Below are 22893 nucleotides of genomic sequence, written 5' to 3' on the forward strand. Positions count from 1 at the left end.
GGGTTGTGGTCCCGTGGTCAGTGTTGCGGACTCTTAAGTCAGAGTTTCTCGGTTCGAACCCACTGTACAACAATTTGATACCTATTTCTAATAATGAGCCGCTTAGACTCATAGAATTAGTATGAAATTAAAATATTTGTGTAAATAATTAAAACACAAAATTTATCTTAAAAAAAAGAAATAGTATGGGGTATCAATCGGCGGGATGCGAACTCGCGACATATGACGCATAGTAATCGGTTTTGTAGGACACCAAAGACCACCCATTTACGATACGATGTGATACATAGGACACGAAGGGTCACACATTTACATGATGAGGATATTATTTTTGACATCTCATCAAAGATGAAGAAGAATATGGAAGTCAATTCAGGAATGAATGTTACACGTGTCACTTAAACCAGCCAATGACGGTCGTCAGCCCCGTAAATGCCCAGACTTCCATATTCTTCTTCATCTTTGGTGAGATGTCAAATGGAGAATATATATATTTATATATATATATATATATATATATATATATATATATATATATATATATATATATATATATATATATATATATATATATATATATATATATATATATATATATATATATATATATATATATATATATATATATATATATATATATATATATATATATATATATATATATATATATACATATTTATATAATAAAACGAATGAAAGTCTGAACTAAAGATATTTTAAAATAATAATCAATAAATCAATATTAGTTATTTAAATGGACACGTGGAGCAAATAGATAACGAGAGAATGACTGAGAAAATACACGTGGCGAATGTGAGCGGGAGAACAGAACGAAGACGGCCGAAAAATCTTTGGCGAAATTATTTTTATTATTTTTTCAAATATACTAAATATTTTTCAAATGGAGAAAAAAAACCTTCAGGTTTTACCTAAAAAGATCTGTTGCACAGTAAAAAGTTCAATAAGTGGCTTGATATTTATTTTTAATACATTGTATTATATTTTTAAAATTTAAAAACGTTCTCCTGAAAAATATATATTTTTTTTATTTATGACGTTCTTGGAAGAAGCGAGCGATTTATTAAAATTCAATTTAAATTTAATTTCGCAAGGACACATCAGCCAGTGGCGGCACGTCCTTGTACAAGTAGTAATGTGCTAGGAATTGACCTTTCCTTCTACAGGGCTGGTAATAATGTAGATACTGCGTTCGCTAACTTTTATTAAATCGCATAAAGTACAACTGTCATCTTCCCGCCGAGGCATGGGGGCGGAACGGCGACCCATCACGGTCGACGGCCAAAACGCAGTAACGACAGTGGATCTTTTCGACGCCCCCTACGTAAAGTACTCTATCTGCAAATCTGATGCTTTGCAGGAGAGAGATTGGAAGATTTTTTCAACGTATTTTGATTTATTAATTAACGGTTTTATCTGAAATTCTAAACTAGTATTATACATTCAAAAACACGATAAAATGGTGTATTAAATCATTTAAAACATTATTCTTTGTCAAAATTTAGAAGTTAGCGTTTTAGGAGTTAAGTTCATTTCAAAAATTCGATGCAGATAGCGTCTTATACGCCTGAAAACTAGGCGTAATTTATTTTATATATTTTTTTTGTTTGTTTATATTTGTCGATAACAGTTAGTTGATAACATACACCAAATATCTCGAAATTGACAAAAGTGTAGTTAGAGCACTTTACATAGGGCACGTCGATTTGTCGTTTGCAGACGAGAGGCATATCTAATTTAACATACTCAACCTATAAAAGATTGCATAAGACTGATTTTGCGTTTATAACAGCCGATATAATCAATATTTTCATTCATCATTTTCATTTGGAAAATTCGCCTTCGTAAAAACGTTGTTTTCGTAAGTTGGTAATGAACGACGTCACAGTAACGATGGACTTATTTTAATATTGGTGACAGGCATATCTAAATTAACATACTCAACCTATAAAAGATTGTATAAGACTGATTTTGCGTTTATAACAGCCGATATAATTAATATTTTCATTCATCATTTTCAATTGAAAAATTCGCCTTCGTAAAAACGTTATTTTCGTTAGTTGGTAATGAATGACGTCACGGAAACGATGGACTTATTTTAATATTGGTGACATTGCTAAATTATTTGTCATTTGCAGACGGGAGAAATATCTAATTTAACATACTCAACCTATAAAAGATTGTATAAGACTGATTTTGCGTTTATAACAGCCGATATAATCAATATTTTCATTCATCATTTTCTTTTGGAAAATTCGCCTTCGTAAAAACGTTGTTTTCGTAAGTTGGTAATGAACGACGTCACAGTAACGATGGACTTATTTTAATATTGGTGACATTGCTAAATTGTTGGCGGCTCTATTTGTTGGTGTCCATGGTCCCACCCCCCGTTCATATTATAACACAAATGGTAGTGTAGTGGTAAACAAACAATCCACACTACTACTATTATAGCTCTGTAAAGCCTCTGCTTCCCAAAATGTCTCTACATTTTGGGATACGCCGCATAACACACCCGATGACGTAAAATTTGATGACGTGTCGTTTTTCGTTTAATTAAAATATCTAAAGTTTAAACCTTCATATCTCCCTTACTTCTCTAAAGGTTTCAATAAGAATGTCACCGATAGTTTTGTGATTTTTCATATAATTTATTAGCTAGTAATAACACATCATGAAAATGATCCATTTTATCGCTTGCCGCGTTTTCACTAGCGACCCTTCGCATTATTTTTATACAGCGTCGGTTTTGACAAAACAACATCGGCGAGGGCTTCCCCGGTGCCCGTTACAACCCCATGTTTACATGGTTTTATTAGAAGGAATATTACACAACAATTTCCATACCTCGGCGCTACACATTCTTCAACGATTTCTTTCCTATGCTAATTGCTAGTCTGTGTTCGTCGGGGGGAGTGGACTAAATCGTCTTGTGAAAAATGGACCATCTTTTGTAATTTACAACATTTCGAGTATGTCCTCTAAATACTAGATCAATAAATATGCCAATTTCTAGATCTGTGTAGGCTGTTGGGGGTTAGTTCACCTCACCCTCAGGCTGTAGGTCCTTCTGTCACGGGCAACGTCACCTAAGCCATGCCTTTGTATCATGTTATCTTTTTGCATCACCCATGAATTCCTTGGTGTTACTCTAGATAACTTTGGAGGAAGATCCTTTTCTACCAAATATTTAGATCCATTTTACCAGATAGTCTTTTTTTCTGCAGCATCCATGATTTTTTCGGATGATTTTTTTTTGTCGAAAGACATCTCGAGGAAGATCCACGGCGAACGCCTGGTTAACAATATGTAGATACTTCTACTAATACCATCACGCCGTTTCCCCGCAGGGGTAGGCAGAAAGAATGGAATGTCACACTCTTCTCGGCTGTCCAAACTTAAAACACAGTAAGGGACATTTTTTTGTAGTACATTTTCTTTTGCATTTTTGGACTAAGTAGAATCTACTCAGTCCAATAATGCAAAAAAACGTACTACAAAAAAATGTCCCTTACTGTGTTTTGAGTTTTGACAGCCGTTCTGTCCTGACATACACTCCTCGCCTCCTTCACATCCATACATCTAGTCATACATGCTCTCCGATTACGCAGACTTTTGACACCACCAGATTTTAGGTTCTGATTGATCTGATCGTGCCAAGTCTTTTTCGTTCGTCCTCGTTCTGTTTTGCGCTCACATTCGCCACATATATTTTATTAGTCATTCTTTCGTTATCCATTCGCTCCACATGTCCATACCACCGTAAAGAACTCTTCCTAATCTTTTCAATTATTTCTTGTTCAGCCTTACATTACCTTCTTATATCTTAGATTTGTAGCTTTTGTTGTGGGGTTGTTGTTATGTTGCTTTATAAGAATATGTAGATAAAGATCTAAAAGCCAAACTGGCAGTTCACAGTGGAGTGTTAGTTCCTGCACAAGCGTATGGGTGGCTTTTGGCATCCTATAGAGCCGATTACTATGCGTCATATCGCACCAAATGTTGACTATGAAGAGGTCCCTATTCATGTAAATGGGTGGCTTTTGGTGTCCTACGGAGCCGATTACTATGCGTCACATGACACCAAATGGTGACTATGAAGAGGTCTCTATTCAAGTAAATGGGTGGCTTTTTTTGCCCTACGGAGCCGATTACTATGCGTCACATGACACCAAATGGTGACTATGAAGAGGTCTCTATTCAAGTAAATGGGTGGCTTTTTTTGCCCTACGGAGCCGATTACTATGCGTCACATGACACCAAATAGTGACTATGAAGAGGTCCCTATTCAAGTAAAGAGGTGGCTTTTGGTGTCCTACGGAGCCGATTACTATGCGTCATATCGCACCAAATAGTGACTATGAAGAGGTCCCTATTCATGTAAATGTGTGGCTTTTGGTGCCCTACGGAGCCGATTACTATGCGTCACATCACACCAAATAGTGACTATGAGGAGGTCCCTAAAGAAAGTACTTACACATTTATAATACGCTTCACAACACAACATGTGTAGCAGTGAAAATATAAAAAATCTATTTGTAGTAATGCACCGAAAACATTAAAAATAAACAAAATAAAAACAAGAAGCATGCTGTCCACCATGAACAAGCAATGATTAGTATAGCTCGTTTACCTGTCACGTTCAACAGATGGCGCTGCCACTGCGGTAATTTTTTTTTACCTGTCGTCTGTTGTCAAAACTATCGAAAGTCCGGCTAAACTATGCTAAGGGTCGTCAGAAAAATGTAAATATAATATTTGTTACATTACCTAGAGTTCAAAAAAATATATAGTAGTGCGGTTGTCAACTATGGGTAGAATGGTGAATGTTGCACGTGTGTTTGATAATCTTACCAGCCTATAACAGGTCACAAGCCCTGTAAATACCCAGACATTTATATTCTTCTTCATCTATTTGAGATGTCCAAAAAACGTAAAGAAATTGTGTTTTCATTTTTAATTTAAGTTTTCCTCAGTAAATACCATTTTTTCGTAAAATCTATTGTGACACGTGTTACCATACATTGTGCATCATTTTCAAACACATTGCGGTACCTACGACAGATCACAAGCCCTGTAAATACCCAGACTTCATATTCTTCTTCAAATATACTTCTCTAATTGCATTATCCGCACCGAATGGTGCATTTGACCGCAGTAACATATATGAATGAAGTGTTATATTGATCGTAATTTACATGAAAGGAAGGTGATCTGTTTTACGCTTCAGATGTCTAGCCAGAGTAACATATTATAATATTATTTTGTCCGAAGAACCTTCTTCGATAAAGGTAAGGTGATCAGTCTTGCGTTAGATTTTTTTAGAGTGAATTATATTTTTTAAAAATAGACACATAAGGCGTAAACGAAGAAGCTGAGAGAATGATATTGGTGGGACAAGGAAATGGAGGAGGTATTTTACTATTCATTATGGATAAGAGTAGCAGCAAAGGCCAGTGCACAAAAGATTGTGTGCATGTAATCGTAGAATCATTTGTAATCGACAAATTAGTAATCGATAAATTAGTCAACAGACCTTTCAACAACGTCATATATCAAAAAACTTGATTTTCAGGAGATCGTTTTTAAAGTTTAAAAATAGAATGAAATGCATTAAAAATAAATATCAAGCCACTTATTGAACTTTTTACTGTGCAACAGTTCTTTTTAAATAAAACCTGAATGTTTTTTTCTGCATTTGAAAAATATTTGGTATATTTAAAAAAAAAAATCCAGCAATAAAATTCTTCAAAATGCAAAAACAAACACTTTCTGCCCTGTAGCGGGTAAATATTAAGTTAAAAGTATGCCGCTTTTGCCGGGATATAGTACATTTTCTGGGCATTCCGAAAACATGCACAACTGAAAATTTACGATTTTTTTTACATATGACGTTGTTGAAAGGATGGGGCGTAATGCATATATATGGATCCCTTGAGTGTAAATATAAATATGTAATCAAAAATTAATGGGAGGTACAATGATTAAAATAAAAAACGCATTTAAAATAACGATTTCATAAAAAAGTTCTAAAAAATTAATGTAGTTTCATACAATGATTAAAATATAAAATAGATTTTGAATAAATAATTTTATAAAATGGCAATTCATAGTGAAGTTCCTAATTCAAATTGATTAGCGGCAAACCACATCCCAGCGGCAAGTAACATGTGTTTACAAATTGTCAGTTAAATGACAAATTACCTTAACCTCGCGGTAGACCTCGGCGAAGTGGAAATATAGGCCTTATGTCTGGCGTCCGTTCGGGCCACAATGGCTCGCATAGTTCTGCCCTACTAGCGAAGTAATATGTCTCCCGGCGTATAGCCGAGTTGACAGTTCGTAAACAAACAGGATACCGTGTTTTGACACGAGGAAAATAATGCAATTTACATTAGGGAAGAGGTACACCTGACGCGATTGCAGTTTTTTGCAGGACCCCACGGATCGATTGTGACCTTTGGATAATTACGTAAAAAAATGTAGCGATAATTTTGTATGTTTAAAGTTGCAAGGTACTCACGGTTGGTCCGTCTCCTAATCCGATCATTTCGGCATTTTGCTGGGCGCTCGTAAGCAGGAGGTGTCCGGAACTCGCTGATCGCGAAAGACAAAACAAGGTTAAAAAAAGATATTCACTAAACAGCTAAGGGGTTCTGTATACACTTTTGGACGGTTAGGCGAAATTTCGACTGCGGGTTTTTGTTATTATTTTTTAATGACACTTTTTGTGGTCCGCGAGCCCGCACGCGCTATCACCACGCTAAATAACAAATGATTTTTCACCCGCGATGTCTAGACCGAGTACTTTTCGACGTCTGTCAATATTCGTCAAATCTTGAAATGGCGACTCCCCTGTACGTCTCCACTGCCGGCGCTGCGACGTACGTCCTGCGCGATAACAATATATAACCGCGGCCATAAAATAAATCTACTCTACGCCGGCAGTCTTTGATAGATTCGCACGGCGATGAATAAGCCACGCCTTACGGCGTAAACGATCTGCTAAATTACTGACAATTTAGCGGCAATCCGTCATCTCTGCTTTTTAACAATTTTTTACCCGGCCCGTTTGCAGTCAATTAGCGACGTGTAGCCGCGATAGGCGCTAATCGTGACCGAATAATCGTGATTATCCGCCGTTCCCCGCGACCCCATGTTTCTGCGCATGTAGGCAAGTCCAGCCCAGTACTCAATAACTGTCGCAGTTTTGAATGTTTTGCTCATTTTGTGCAATGTACCGATGCGATGTGCTGACATTGCGTTATCGCTATTTTTAATTTATTTGTTTACGCCCAATATTTCGCTGCGACGAAATACGACCGATTTTAAAAATAAGTTTATTTTTTATTCTTCCGGGATGCGGACACACTGGCTTATATTGCATTTGGTGAAATTACAAAATACAATATTTCTGAATACTGATGACATCTATATCACACGAAACTGTGCGCTGTAGGTTTGGGTCTGAAAAGAATTCTGTGATATTGGTTTTGTTAAATATCATAGATGTCACTTTACTTAAAATGTTATCATAAAAATAGGTTATGATATATATTTTGTTCTCATTTATTTTTATAGTAATAATGTACATTACTTGTGCGATTCAAAATACATAAACTTTTATTCAATAAAAAAAGATGCCTTTCACGCTTTCAAAAATAAAAATAATGCCCAAATTTTAAAACATCGCAAAAAATAGATGACGCATTTGAAGCGCCAACATTTTATTAGTCATGTAAATAAGTTGTAATACGACTTCATTTCATCTAATAACGATTTTTTATTCGATAAAGTTATGTAGCTAGAATTTGTAAAGAGATAAATATAAATTTGTCCAGCCCTTTTGGCTGGGGAGCAATCAATATTATTTATGATGACTCCTTTGATATCAGATTATGTACAAGCAAACATACCAAATGTTACTTGGACGGCATTATGTTTGTAAACTAGACGAGACTCATTTTTGTTTATTTAGGTACTTATTTATAATCTACCTACATAAGTACCTACGAAATAAATATTTTTTTGTAACATTGTCACATTTTACTACACGGGCAACTCGTGCGGCCGTTGCGTTTTGAAATCATTTGAAATAATATCCGAAGTATCGCCGAGACTGGATTAATCGCTAGAGTTTTGTGAATTCTTGTGATATATTTCGCCCGTTTTGTGTTCAGGGTTCAGTTTATTTTCTTATTACGACACAGGTATTTATTAATAGGTAACAATGGCAGAAAGTCAACATAAATCTAGGCAGATGGCTTTCAAAGGAGCTGGAGCCAAAGGCTCGCAGGTAATATTTTTTTCTTGCTTAAAATAAGTGAAACTAGCATTTTATTCAAAAAGTTCAATTACTCATTCATGTAAAAAGTTTTGTGACATTTCTGTTTACATCTTTTATCGAAATAATTATTTCAACATGTGGTTATAAGTTCAGTAAACTCAAAAATCAAGATGGCTTTTTCCACACAAAGAAAAAAGGCTCGGTTATCTCTTACGGAAATTGATTCTTTTTTTATATTTTCAAGATACATTTTATTATTTGCAATTAAACAATTAATCATTCCTTTCCCCTTCCCGTACTGGCGACGACAAAGTTTAAAATATTTTGATACCCAATTCATTTTTTTACGGGGACTTTTGATCCGGACGTCTGGAGAGCTGTCAAAATATTTCCGTATGCGTTTAAATAATTCCCTGCGTAGCGCTTGCCCATAAAAATATTAGTTTTTTTTTTGAGGTGTTTTAAATTGTTTCTGATATGGTTTTCTTTTTTCTTTCAAACTTTTCTCAAATCCTCTTCATTTACCACTCTTTTCATTCAGCTTTCCAATTCTTTCATCCTTCTACATTCTAATCTGCGTTTTTCTATCCCTTCTTCTTCACCATACAGGTTTTACTACCATAGAGCACCATATACTCTGGACTCTATATACTCTTGTGTATTTTAGTAAATTTGTTTTCATTTTAATGAATACTATCAGCGAAAGCTAAACTGGCAGTGCACAACGGAGTCCTGGTTCCAACTCTAATGTATGGAAGTGAAACACGGAGTTGGCAAAAGAAGGATGAAAGTAGACTGAATGCAGTCAAAATGCGATCTCTCAGAAGAATGTGCGACAAAATGATGTATGATAGATGTTCGAATAGTGAAGTAAGGAAGGAATGCAAAGCTGAGACAAGCATTATCGATAAAATGAAGATAGGTGTGTTGAGATGGTTTGGACATGTAGAACGAATGAGTGAGGAAAGAACGGTAAAACAAATTTATGAGGCGAATGTAATTGGGAAAAGAAGCAGAGAAAGACCGAGAAAAACATGGCACGATCAGGTATGCCAAATACTTGAAAGTGGTCAGGTTAGGAGTCGTAACAATCGGCGGGTATGTATGAGGAGATGCATGAACATGGAATAGGCGAAGAATGTTTGCAAGGTCAGAGTGGTGTTGCGTTCGATTCTCTCTGCCTACCCCTGCGGAGAAGCGGCAGAGAGAAATATATATTCTATAAAAAAAAAATTGCATTCTAATTTGAAAATTCGAAATCTCAGCCTTATCCGGACTGTTACAAACTTGCCTTCGTCCTCAGGACTTGCGGCGGAAGCGCGCGGAGCAGAGTGTAGCGCTCCGGAAGGCTGTGCGCGAGGAGCAGCTGCAGAAGCGCCGCGCGCTCGGCTCCGGGGAGGGGCCCCTATCCCCGGAAGCCCCCGGAGAGCCCACCTCCCCGCTGCAGCCGAGCCCCGAGAGGCTGCCCCCCCTCGACGAGATTGTAAAAGGTGCGTAATGCTTCTTGAGATTTTCTTTTGTCAATGCAGGATCACTAGTGTGCAAGACCTGGCGATATATTGTTGTATAATAGTTGTGCCTAGCCGCATTGCTGTGGCTCAGTCTGGTTAAATGGAATGTTAAGAAAACATCATGTAAAAACATGTGGGTATTCAAATGCAGTATTGAGTCAAAATTTCAAAGGTTTCTGTGAATAGCTTTATGAGATTTAGGATTTATACCAAACAAAATTTTAATTTTTATTCAAATTTTTTTTATTTATTTAATTTAATTTAATTTATTTCATAAATACATAGATACATATTTATTTCATATATACATTTACTATATGTATTACGGCTCTTTAGGCATGGCCTGTGTTGAGCCGAATACTAACATGTTAACACGTTGTCGTCGGGACACGGCATTTGCCGTTTTTCGCGGACTGTCGGTCAACTGCGGGACACGGCAAATGCCGTTTTTGTCGACTGTCGGTTATCGGCGGGAAACAGCAATATACGGGTTTGTTATCAGCGTGAAATAAAACGCGTTGAAGGGTAATCTGCTACCCGGGTGCTAGGCGACAGTCTGCTGACGTTATTTGAGATGTCTTGTCCAGATTGGCTAGTGTGTCGCTTGTAAAGGTATCCCCAGAAATCTAGAGTTTTTATGCGATCTCAATCTCAAGTTTAGTTTGAGCCATTTCACGTATTGGACTATTTTTCATACCGCTCGCACTGTTTTGTTTACTGTTTGGTGTGTTATTATTTGAATATATTAGCATTGTATAGGGAATGATACCTCGGAGGGGAAGACTATTTTTTATAGTTTACAATGCTTCTAAAATTGTGAAATACGGAATACTTAATTAAAAATTATGAATTTTTGATGATCAAATGTCATATATGATTTCTTTGAAAATTTCAATCGAAAATATTATTTGGTTTAGAAATTGTGTCAATTTTAAGAAAGCGATATATTTTTGCGCCAATCGCGAAAAACACCCGCTATAGGCTAGAGTCTATTGTTCGAAGCGCCCGACTACAATGTGTTAATACAATTTTTATACTTATTTTTTATTTTTTAATATTATTTGTATATTATATAGACATTCTGTTTCGATACAATTCTTATTAACACACTTCAGACAAAAAAAGGTATTTCTACGCGTTGGGTGAATTGATGCTTAAGGACGGGAAGGGTATTTTTATATTACTTTGAGAAATAAAAATACTTTGTTTTTTGATTTGCTTTCTTTTTATAATTATTATTTCATATTATTTCAGTCTTACCACTTTTATATTATCATTAAAATATATATAAAGCTGTATTATAAAAAGAATAAGCATACCCTGCCTACCTCAGAACAGGTATCTTCAAATACCTAGTGAGGATAGACAGTGTCCAATAAAAAATAAAAAAAAATATATGTTTATATATAAATATGTATAACTTAAGTACAAAATTATATTAAATAATAAACGCTGTTCTGCAGCACTGAACCTGATACACTCATATATTTATTAACAACCAAGTAGTTTTGACAACAACCTGTTGCCTTCTTCAGGGTTTAATTTAGTCATAAATTAAACCCTGAAGAGGGCAACAGGTTGTTATTATGATGATAACACAAACAGAAGAAGATCACCTTCGGTGGGGGACCTATCACCTTTCTGCAGTCTTATTCATTAGATTCCGCTCTGACTCAAATTCGAGATTCATTTTTGTTTACATTCCAGCTCTGAACAGCACCGACCGCAACAGGCAACTACTGGGTGCCCGGGCGGCCAGGAAGACTCTATCCCGCGAACAGAATCCCCCCATAGACCTCCTTGTCAACGCCGGATGCGTTCCTCGGCTGGTGGAGCTACTGTCATTCCACGACTGGTAAGGGGTCTTCACATTCCATATCCTTGTCATCACCAATCCTATTGAGATGGATTCATTTACTTATTTTCTATTCCGTGTCTGTCTGCTGTGATGGTCGGGGTTGTGGGCGTCTGCGCACCGGCCAACGTCGGGTGACTAATTGAACTAAATACTAATCCCTTTCATGCCTACACTGGGTTACTTCTAGAAAACTTGGTAATGGACTTACAATCTTGTATTTATTTAGACTGGCAGTGACAGGTATATTGAAAGCTTTTAAATATAAATTCACGGTAAAATCGGGATACAATTTTATATTGTTTCACATTTTCAATAAATTTCACAACTTAGTTAAAAATATATATTGCTTAGCAAGAGCAGATCTGTCAGGAAGCCTAGATGCTTCTGTATCAGATCTGGGAATGTGGTGGGACAGCTTTAAATTATTTTCATGTTTTATATGGCCTAGTCAACTGAATCACCTTTTCTTGAAGACAGTTGTGACATGGGTTTCATGAAAATCTTTTCTTCTCCGTCTTAATCCTCATTGCTGAGGGTTGTGACCCTTGCAGAAGCAATGACTCTTCTCCAGTTATCCCTTGACTGCGCTGCACGTAGCGCTCCAACCACTGAGGTGCCTGCTGCTGCCTTAATTTGATCGGTCCATCGTGTGGGGGATCTTCCTCTCCCTCTCTTTCCCTCCAGGCTACCGATCACAACTAGGCGTTCCAGGCTATCCTCGTTGCCACGCGCAACGTGTCCAAAGAACTGGAGAATCCGTCGGGTACAGATATTGGCCAGAGACAAGCCATCCAAGCGTAGTTCCTGGCGAATGGACTCATTGGTGCGTCTAGCTGTCCATGGAATTCGGAGCATGCGCCTCCAACACCACATTTCGAAGGCATCAATTTTTCTCCTTTCTGCTGCTTTTATATTCCATGTTTCAGCAGCATAGAGAAAAATGGAGTGGACCAAGCTCCTGACAAGCTTCATCTTGGTGTTGTTACTCACACCCCGGTCTTTCCAAATTTTGTCTAGCTTAGACATGGCACTTTTGGCGATGGCGATACGACGTCTAATCTCTCCTTCACAAGTTCCTTCATTGCTGATTTGAGATCCAAGGAACTGGAACTCGTTTATTATCTCTAAACCTTCCAGTGAGTTCCCGAGATCACCAAACTTCTTAGATCGATCTATGATCATGATCTTGGTCTTGCTTTGGTTAATCTCTAGTCCCAGTGCCTTGCTCTCAATCTCTACTCGTTTAAGGAGATCTACCATCTCTTTTGGGTCTTTGGCCAGAAGTGTTGTGTCGTCCGCATATCGTATATTGGACAGCTTTACGCCACCAATGGACACTCCTCCATTCCATTCGTAGAGAGCCCTGCGCATGATGTATTCCCCATAGATGTTAAACAGGTCAGGGGAGAGTATGCATCCCTGTCTTACACCTTTCTCAGTGGGGAAGCTTGCAGTGTTTATGCCATTGATTTTTACGATTGCCTTACTTTGGGCATAAAGTCCATGGATGAGTTTTATCAAATGGGATGGGACTCCCATCTCCATGAGTACTTTCCACAGATGTTCCCACTTCACGCAGTCGAAAGCTTTTTTGTAATCAATAAAGCATAAAACTGTTGGCGTCAGGAACTCTCGGCTTTTTTCGATCACTTGGCGGATGTTGAGGATCTGCTCTCTTGTTCCTCTTCCTTTCACAAAACCAGCTTGTTCCTTTGGTATTTGCCATCCAATGTAACTGTGTAATCGTGCTTTTAGAACATATAGCATTATCTTGCTGGTGTGAGAGATAAGTGCTATTGTCCTATAGTTTTCACACTTTTTGGATGAGCCTTTTTTGTGAAGAGGAATGAAAACAGATTCAGCCCATTCCTGAGGCCATGTTCCCGTTCTCCATATGAGGTTGCAGAGATCCAGCACTGTTTTTATGCCCTTATCCCCTAGTTCTTTTAGAAGCTCGGCCTGTATGCTGTCATTGCCGGGGGACTTGTTGCATTTTAGTTTTTTCAGTGCATTTCGAATCTCTTCTTCCAAAATGTCGGGTTCCATGGTTTGATTCTCAAAGGAAGGACTTCCTGCTGTTGAGGTCTCGGCATATAGTCCGGAGCAGTAACCTCGCCATCTCTCCAAGACGCTGCCAATGTCCGTCAGAACGCTTCCATTTTGGTCCTCTATTGCCCATGTCTGAGGTTTGAAGGCACGGGTTAAGAGTTTAACCTTTTGGAAAAGATCCTTTGTAGTGACGCTATTCGCTTTATCTTCTATCTCAGCACAGATATCCGAAATTTGTTTATTTTTGTCTCGTCGGCAATGTCTTTGTATATCTTTATTGAGCCTAGAGTATTCTTGTTTCGCTTCTGCAGATGAGGTTCCTTTTACTCTCATCGCTTTTCGCTTTGATATCATATCCCATGTGGGGTCTGATATCCAAGATTTCCTCTTTTCATTTCTCGGCTCCTGATATTTCATTGCAGTCTTGACAATTTTCTCTTTGAGACTGTTCCAACGCTGTTCGACGTTTTCTGAGGAGTTTACGTTGAAATCAGCGTCTTGTTTCCTGATATCTGTGCCAAAACATTTAATTGCTGGCTCATTGAGGTTTAAAGTTTTAAACTTATCCCTTTTTATAATTTTGAACTTGGCTCTGATTTGTGCAATCAGCAGATTATGATCAGAGCCGCAATCTGCACCAGGATAAGTTTTAACATTACTTACCGATGACCTCCAGCGGCTATTTATCATGATGTAATCAATCTGGTTGCGATATCTATCACCCGGTGATATCCATGTGTATAGGCGTCTGATGTGCTGTTTAAACCAAGTATTCATGATTGTCATTTTTTCTTCAATAGCAAATTGGATCAAACGTTCACCTCTATCATTTTGGGTGCCAATTCCATAATGGCCAACTGCACCTTCGAGGTAACTGTTTGATCCAACTTTTGCATTGAGATCACCAATAACCATTGTTATTTCTTTATTGGGTATTTGAGCCAGCGTTTCTTTGAGAGCAGAATAGAAAAGATCAATAAGTTCATCTGGAGCATCGGCAGTCGGTGCATACACTTGTACAATATTCATTTTGCAGGGTTGAGTGTTCAGTTTGATGTGGATCATTCTGTCATTAATGGGGTTATATCCAATGACAGACTTACTTAACTGAGATGTTAAAATTACCGCTACCCCACTAAATGTTGCATTTGCATTGCCTGAGAAGTATATTGTATTACCGTTTGCTGTTGTTAAGTGTCCATTTTCGGTCCAATGTGTTTCTGAGACTCCTAATATGTGTATGTTATGGTTGGTCATTTCTTTTTCTAGAATATCCGTCTTTCCTGGCAGGCGTAATCCTCTGACATTCCAGGTGCCAACTCTGTGTGTATTACGCACGGATATTCTTGTATTGGAATTAGCTTCACCAGTCGCACATTTCCCACATGGTGCCTGGTGCGTCACACCGATGTGCCCGGTCACCGATTTCCCACCTTGGGGCCCGGACCCCCAGAGGCGCCGGGTGTCAACCGGATCGCTCGACGGCCTTCCTATTTGTTTGCTTGCTTTCATTGGGTTGTCTTGGGAAAGTAGTGCAGTGGTTTCCCGTTGCCTTCTGCACCGCAGTACTCCAGTCGTTGAGGCTGTTGCAGCTGCGCCTGGAGTAATCTGTTGGGCAACCGTTCTGGCATCCATTGCCTCCGCTCGCTTCCAGTTCTGATGGGTACTGCTGCCCTCCATCAGTGCAGTAGCCCAGCTAACTCGGGCTGTGGATGCCGGCTGTCCAGTTTCCTGGCAGCCACCATCCTTAGGTACACGGCCTGCACCGGGACCATCCAGGGAGCTCTTCGCCAGTTCAGTACTGATGTGAGCCCTCCAGACCCCCGTCTCCCGTCTGTTCACCTACCCAGGCTTCCAAAGGGGTTGGTTACCGCAATCTCTTCCTGGGTTGCTAGGTTTAACAGGGTTCACCACGGGTAGGTGGGAGTGGAGTTGATGCAGAGAGGCTAGTATGTACACAACTTGTATAGTTACATTGTATTGCGCATCTGCATCCACGAACCCCATGAAAATCAGCAATTTTAAAATGTTATCATTTTTAAATAGCGCTTATATTGTACACGGTTGATGCTCACAGATGGGAGATTGGGTGTTGCGCCTACTTGTGATTAGTATACTGAGGGTCGGGCGGCAGACTGCCAGAGTATAATAAGGGTCCTTTTCCATACTGTGGGTAGAGAGCGGGAGACGCTTGCGAGCGTTCTATTTGCTTACTTTAGGTAGAGCGCGAGAGACGCCTGCAAACATTGTACAGATGGGAATTGGGTGTTGCGGCTGCTTGTGATCAGTATACTGAGGGTCGGGCGGCAGACTGCCAGAGTATAATTAGGGTCCTTTTCCATACTGTCGGTAGAGAGCGGGAGACGCTTGCGAGCGTTCTATTTGCTTACTTTAGGTAGAGCGCGAGAGACGCCTGCAAACATTGTACAGATGGGAATTGGGTGTTGCGGCTACTTGTGATTAGTATACCGAGGGTCGGGCGGCAGACTGCCCGAGTATAGTTAGGGTCGGGTCAATGTGTTGAGTTGATATCTTGGTTGGGTTTTTGCGCAAGTAACTTGATAATGATTTTTGTGTTCTAGCCCTGATCTGCAGTTTGAGTCGGCATGGGCACTTACAAATATCGCTTCGGGAACGACAGAGCAGACCATGGTCGTGATTGAGGTAAACCTTTTAATGATAATTAACCTTCAGATGCAATAAGGGTAGCGCTGTGCCCAAGCATTTTTGTGAAATTTTCATGTGCTAGTTCCGTAGTGCTCGTAGTGCTTACTTACTTGCTTTATTGTCCGAGTTAGCATCGTATTTAATCAGCCCACTGGAGCGATCCTGGAGGATATTTTGAAGGCATTAAAAATATACATAGACTTATAATACATGTAAAAATAGAAAATAAATATTCACCTTTCCAGGCGTATGGATTCGGATTTTAATTCCCTTGCAATATCACCGCAACCGACAATGATTACCAGCAACATAATAAAATAAAAAATAGATCGCTAAAATTGATGCTGAACTATGAATTTCTATTGGTAATTGTCTATTTCCATAAAAGTTGTCCATAATGTATATTTTTGATGTTCACGAGTCGAACCCCCTACGCCACACCGATCCGGGTAAAGACGGTGCACAAGCTGATAACCCGTTTTTTTCACGCTAAACCGAACCGAAAAACATCGGACTGCCGGACAGAAAATTTCTGTGTAGTGCACAAGCGCTATTAGTCTTATTTCTATTTCCTTCCGCAGGCGGATGCGATACCCCCGCTAGTCGGCCTGATCTCCTCGCCCAACCCGTCGGTGTGCGAGCAGTCGCTGTGGGCGCTGGGCAACGTGGCCGGGGAGGGGGCGCAGGCGCGCGACCGCGTGCTGGCGGCGGGGGCGCTGCGCCCGCTGCTGGCGGCCCTGCGCGCGGCCCCCGCCGGCCTGCAGCGCACGGCCGTGTGGGCGCTCTCCAACCTGTGCCGCAACAAGAGCCCGCTCGTGGAGTTTGCCAAGGTCAGCGAGGCGCTGCCGGCGCTCGCCGCGCTGCTGCAGTGCCAGGACAAGGATGTTCTAGGTGAGATGAATGCTTCGTGATAGTCTCCTTACAAATGCACAGATGGAGGAAGAATATCATTTAAAGGTTGCGACATTTTATTTATCTTTAACGCCTGCATCCTAACAGTGTTGCTGTACGGATGTGAGTCGTGGCACCTCACCAAAGCTCAAAGCAAAGAAACTAGCAAGTTTTGAAAATAGGTGCGTGAGGCGAATACTGGGTAAAAGGAGAAGGTGGACATGGTTGGGACATGTCCTTAGAATGCCATCTGAGAGCATTAACTCCTCATGTCTCTTCTTCCAACCCCGAGGATGCCTGACGACCATTCACCGACTATACTCAGCGGAACTTCGAGACACCGGACTGACCTGGGAAGAAGCCAAGGAGATGGGGCGTGACAGAGTGACTTGGAGATGTCTCGTGTTGGCCACATGCTCTTTTTTAAGGAAACACCAAAACAATTTTTAAAATTGGGTAATTTTTGGAAGATATACATTTTTTTCGAGATAATGGTAAAGGACATCAAAAACACAAGTTTTTTTTGGCATTTTTCATTATACATGAGTAAAAAACGATGGCACTAGAAGGGTCAAACTGGCAGTACGCAACAGAGTCCTTAAAGATGATTATTACTGGTTCCAACCTAGTCAAGCATGGAGTTTGCCAGGGTGCCGCGCTGTATGACCTCCCCTAACTTATGTTGCATTGCAGCGGACGCCTGCTGGGCACTGTCGTACCTCACGGACGGGCCCAAGGTAGACATCTCCCATATAGATCACTAAAGAGATGAATCGACAGCTGGGAATCGACATCACAGGACGCTAATCCTTATGAAAACAGGCCGCAAGACCTACACCAAGCAGTAGAAGACTCATCTTAGCCTTGATTTCATTCCTCATAACTTGTGTTGCTTTGCAGCGGACGCCTGCTGGGCGCTGTCGTACCTCACGGACGGGCCCAAGGTAGACAACTCCCATATAGATCACTAAAAAGATGAATCAACATCACAGGAGGCTAATCCTTATAAAAACAGGCCACAAGACCTACACCAAGCAGTAGAAGACTCATCTTAGCCTTGATTTCATTCATCATATCACCTCTTGTAACTTGTTGCATTGCAGCGGACGCGTGCTGGGCGCTGTCGTACCTCACGGACGGGCCCAACGAGCGCATCGAGGCGGTGCAGCTGGCGGGGGTGCTACGGGGGCTGGTGCCGCTGCTGGCGCACCCCGCGCCCGCCGTGCAGACGCCCGCCCTGCGCGCCCTCGGCAACATGGTCACCGGCTCCGACCAGCAGGTGACGGGACATTAATTTATTGTAACTGCAGACAGTAATTTATGTATTAAATGTTAAATCAAACACTGATTTTTTGAGTCTACTAAATTGTATTTTATTGTTGAAAATTACATAAAAATCAATTTTGGGACAATCGTTTCGCCTAGGAGATTTTTTAAAATTCTACAAATACTACAAATGTTTGCAATAAGTAGGTACATGCCTACAATTATAATACGCAAATAAACATGCATCACGAGCCTACCTATGTAAGTTGCTATGTTTGATCTCAAATTCAATTTGCTACCTAACAGTATTATCACTGTGTTGGTATGCGCATGTAAAAAGAATGGAACCATCAGACTTCCCCACATTGCACTGCACGGCCTGCCCTAAGTTGGACGACTCCCGGGCAGACCACCAAAGAGATGGATTGACAGCTGGAAATTGACATCGCAGGAGGTTAATCCATCTTAAAAACAGGCCTTAAGGCCTACACACCAAGCAGAAGAAGAAGAAGAAGAATTGTGTTATCACAGTGTGTTTCAAAATATTGTTTTTGATGTAAAGCGTAATCAGTCGGTACTGCAAGTTCTACGTACAAGAGGTCCTCTACTTATGTGATTTCACATAAAATATTTTTTTAATAATTTGTAACCATATAATAAAGTTGTTGTTTTGTTACCTATCGACTCGAGCTGTTTCTCAAATTATCCTTGAATTGGCCAGACGGACCGCGTGCTGGAGGCGGGCGCGCTGCCGATGCTGGCGCGGCTACTGCAGTCGGCGCGCGGCGCCATCGTGAAGGAGGCGGCGTGGGCGGCCTGCAACGTGCTCGCCGGCACGGCCCTGCAGATCCAGGCCTTCATCGACGCCGGCGTGCTGCCGCACCTCGTCAAGGTGCTCTCCCACTCGGAGCCCAGGTTCGTAGCTCCCACTCGCAAACTAACAATTCATCAACTGAATTACACAAAACGTTAAGTTAGGCTCGGCTAGGTACCGTAACTGACTGCTGGCGAGCCTCTCTCTTTAACTGTTTCCACTCTGACCATTTTTTCTCATAACTGATCAGCTACTCTGATCAAAAAAACGCGACTTTTTCTACCGTTAAAATAAATATTTTAGTTCTCTTATTTTGGGACACTCTGTCGGGAAATTCGTATGACCATGTTAATTAAGATTAACTGTATTTATCTGAAATATTTTTTGGTAGAATATGGGTGATGGGATGATAAGGGGTGATTGAGAAATCAGTGATTTGTTATATCTGCGCCGGGCCAGACATTGTGGCCCACGGAGCTGCCTGCTAGAATCACACCAGAATGTCTGGCGTAGCGAGTGCTAAGAGTTAAATAGATTCCACAAGATATTTGCATGTAGTGTAATCTCGAAATGCAATCCCTCAAACGAATGTGCGGCATTGCGATGTATGATAGATGTTCAAATGGTGAAATAATGAAAGACGGCTGAGATAAGCATTACTGATAGTGTTAAGAAAGGCGTGCATGTGGAAACATATGAGTGAGGAAAGGAAGAAGGAAGAAGGTTAGGATCTTGTCTGAGGCCTACCGACGCTTCTAGGCCTCCAGTCAAGCACCTTTTTCGTCCATCTACCTTCAGACATACCGCTCACTCCTTTCAAGAACGTCATAAATAAAAAATTGACAATTTTCAGTTGTGCATGTTTTCGGAATGCCCAGGATATGTACTATATCCCAGCAAAACCGGCATATTTCTAATTAAATATTTACCCGCTACATGTCAGAAAGTGTTGTTTTTGCATTTTGAAGAAAAGATTATTTTTTAAAATGTACTACATATTTTTCAAATGGAGAAAAAACCTTCAGGGTTTACCTAAAAAGATCTGTTGCACAGTAAAAAGTTCAATAAGTGGCTTTTGAATACATTGTATTATATTTTTAATGTCGGAATTTTTTTTTTGGAATGCCCAGAAAATGTACTATATCCCAGCAAAAGCGGCATATTTTTAACTTAATATTTACCCGCTACAGGACAGAAAGTGATGTTTTTGCATTTTGAAGAAAATATATTGTTTAATAATTTTTTTAAATATACTAAATATTTTTCAAATGGAGAAAAAACATTCAGGTTTACCTAAAAAGATCTGTTGCACAGTAAAAAGTTCAATAAGTGGCTTGATATTTATTTTTAATACATTGTATTATATTTTTAAACTTTGAAAACGATCACCTGAAAAATCAAGTTTTTTGATTTATGACGTTCTTGAAAGGAGTGAGCAATACGTGCCACATGACCTGCCCAGTTGCACTTTGCTTCCGGGATTCTTAGAGCCCCATCTGTTACCGTGGACCATGCCAACAACCAATTCTCTACTGCCCTGTACTAAACGTATGTGTCTAATTCCAGATGCCAGCGTGAGGCGGCTTGGGCCATCACCAACATGACTCTCGAAGCCAGCACTCCTCAGCTGGGTGCTCTCCTAGGCGCGGGGGCCCTGAAGCCCTACCTCGCCCTGCTGGAGAGCTCCGACGCCCGCACCACGCTGGTCGTTCTCGACGGGCTGGCCAACCTGCTCAAGCGCGCCGAATCTCTCGGCGAGTTGGAGGCTCTCTGCGTCACCATAGAGGAGGACGGCAACCTGGACCGCCTGGAGAACCTGCAGCAGCATCAGAACGAAGAGGTCTACTCCAAGACGCTACGGATCCTCGATATGTACTTCTCCGACGATGACGGGAGGGAGAACGGTGTCGCCCCGCAGGTGGCGGAAGGAGAATTCCAGTTTGGAACCGGTTCCGGACACATTGGCGGGTTCTAAGCCCCGTTTATCTGTGATGATGAAGCCCTTGGATATTAATTATTATATGTCACTTTCTCAAATTCGCAATATTTCGAACATGTCCAAAAATTTATGTTTACTAACTAGTTAGTCACAACATTCTGAGTGTGTCCAAATACTTGTTCACAAAATCTGGATGTAGTGTGGCTGTCAATAATGGGTAGAATTGGTGAATGTTACACGTGTGTAAACTGTGATCACTTAAACCAGCCTATGATGGTCGTCAGCCCCGTAAATGCCCAGACTTCCATATTCTTCTTCATCTTTGATGAGATGTCACAAAAAATAATATGTAAAAAAAATCCCGTAATTGGAGATGATCCGGATTTTGTGAACAAGCTTTTGGACACATTCAAAATGTTGTAACTAGTTTGGATTTTTTTACATTGCAATTTTAAATATAAATCGTTATAACAGTATTTTATAAACATTCATATCTCAACATAAGTTCTGAGCACCGTTTATCTGTGATGATGAAGTCCTCGGATGTTATTATCTGTCACTTTCTCAAATACATGTCCCGATTTTTGTTTACGAATTTTGGATTATCTTCACATTGCAATTTTAAATGTATGTCATTATATTATTATTATTGTATATCGACGTGCCCTACGTAAAATGCTCTAACTACATTTTTGTCAATTTTGAGATATTTGGTGTACGTTATCAACGGACCGTTATCTTCAAATATGAAAAAAATAAATAATAATAATTATTACGCCTAGTTTTCAGGCGTATAAGACGCTATCTACATAGAATTTTCAAAATGAATTGAATTCCTAAAACTTAATTTTGACAAAGTATAATGTTTTAAAAGGATTTAATACATTATTTTTATCATGTATAGTACTAGTTTAGAATTTCAGATAAAACCGTTAATTAATAAATCAAAATACGTTGAAAAAATCTTCCAATCTCTCTCCTGCAAAGCAAAAGATTTGCAGATAGAGTACCTTACGTAGGGGCCGTCGAAATGATCCATTGTCGATACCGCGTTTTGGCCGTGGGCCGTGATGGGTCGCCGTTCCGCCCCCATGCCTCGGCGGGAAGATGACAGTTGTACTTTATGCGATTTAATAAAAGTTAGCGAACGCAGTATCTACATTATTACCAGCCCTGTAGAAGGAAAGGTCAATTCCTGGCACATTACTACTTGTACAAGGACGTGCCGCCACTGGCTGATGTGTCCTTGCGAAATTAAATTTAAATTAAATTTTAATATATCGCTCACTCCTTCCAAGAACGTCATGAATAAAAAAATGGATTTTTCAGGAGAACGTTTTTAAAATTTTTAAATTAATTAGAAAGAATACGTTGAACAAAATCTTCTAAGCTCTCTCCTGTAAAGTAACAGATTTGCAGATAGAGTACTTTACGTAGGGGTCGTTGATATGTAACTTGTGATCTAAACCATGCATGCTTTGTGTGGAAACCATCAATTCCTCAGTGTTCTGGGCGACTTGTTCAGCCCAGGTGATGCCTATGGCTGAAAGCACTCACGGCTTAAGAAGGTGGAATCTCTTTCACATTCTAAAA

General features: G+C 39.9%; 2 protein-coding genes across 2 annotated transcripts in view; one reads left to right on the forward strand and one right to left on the reverse strand.

Annotated features, from left to right (window-relative positions):
- The window catches only part of LOC148311495 (homeobox protein PKNOX1-like), a 47677-nt gene extending 40815 nt beyond the window's left edge, over positions 1-6862 (reverse strand). The window contains exon 1 of the mRNA XM_088256560.1: positions 6542-6862. The gene's annotated coding sequence lies outside the window, so the exon portion shown is untranslated. The remainder of the gene's footprint in view (positions 1-6541) is intronic.
- Positions 6863-8090: 1228 nt separating this feature from the next.
- Positions 8091-21731, forward strand: LOC148311496 (uncharacterized). Its single transcript, XM_088256561.1, has 8 exons — positions 8091-8314; positions 9609-9795; positions 11524-11671; positions 16306-16387; positions 16972-17281; positions 18385-18560; positions 19269-19462; positions 20928-21731. The coding sequence occupies exons 1-8, from the start codon at positions 8249-8251 to the stop codon at positions 21334-21336; spliced, it is 1572 nt and encodes a 523-aa protein (XP_088112687.1). The 5' UTR covers positions 8091-8248; the 3' UTR covers positions 21337-21731.
- Positions 21732-22893: the final 1162 nt, after the last annotated feature.

The sequence above is a fragment of the Brachycentrus maculatus genome, unplaced genomic scaffold (assembly GCF_059751285.1).
Source record: "Brachycentrus maculatus isolate JH-2025_06_01 unplaced genomic scaffold, ASM5975128v1 h1tg000063l, whole genome shotgun sequence".
Classification (NCBI taxonomy): Eukaryota; Metazoa; Arthropoda; class Insecta; order Trichoptera; family Brachycentridae; genus Brachycentrus; species Brachycentrus maculatus.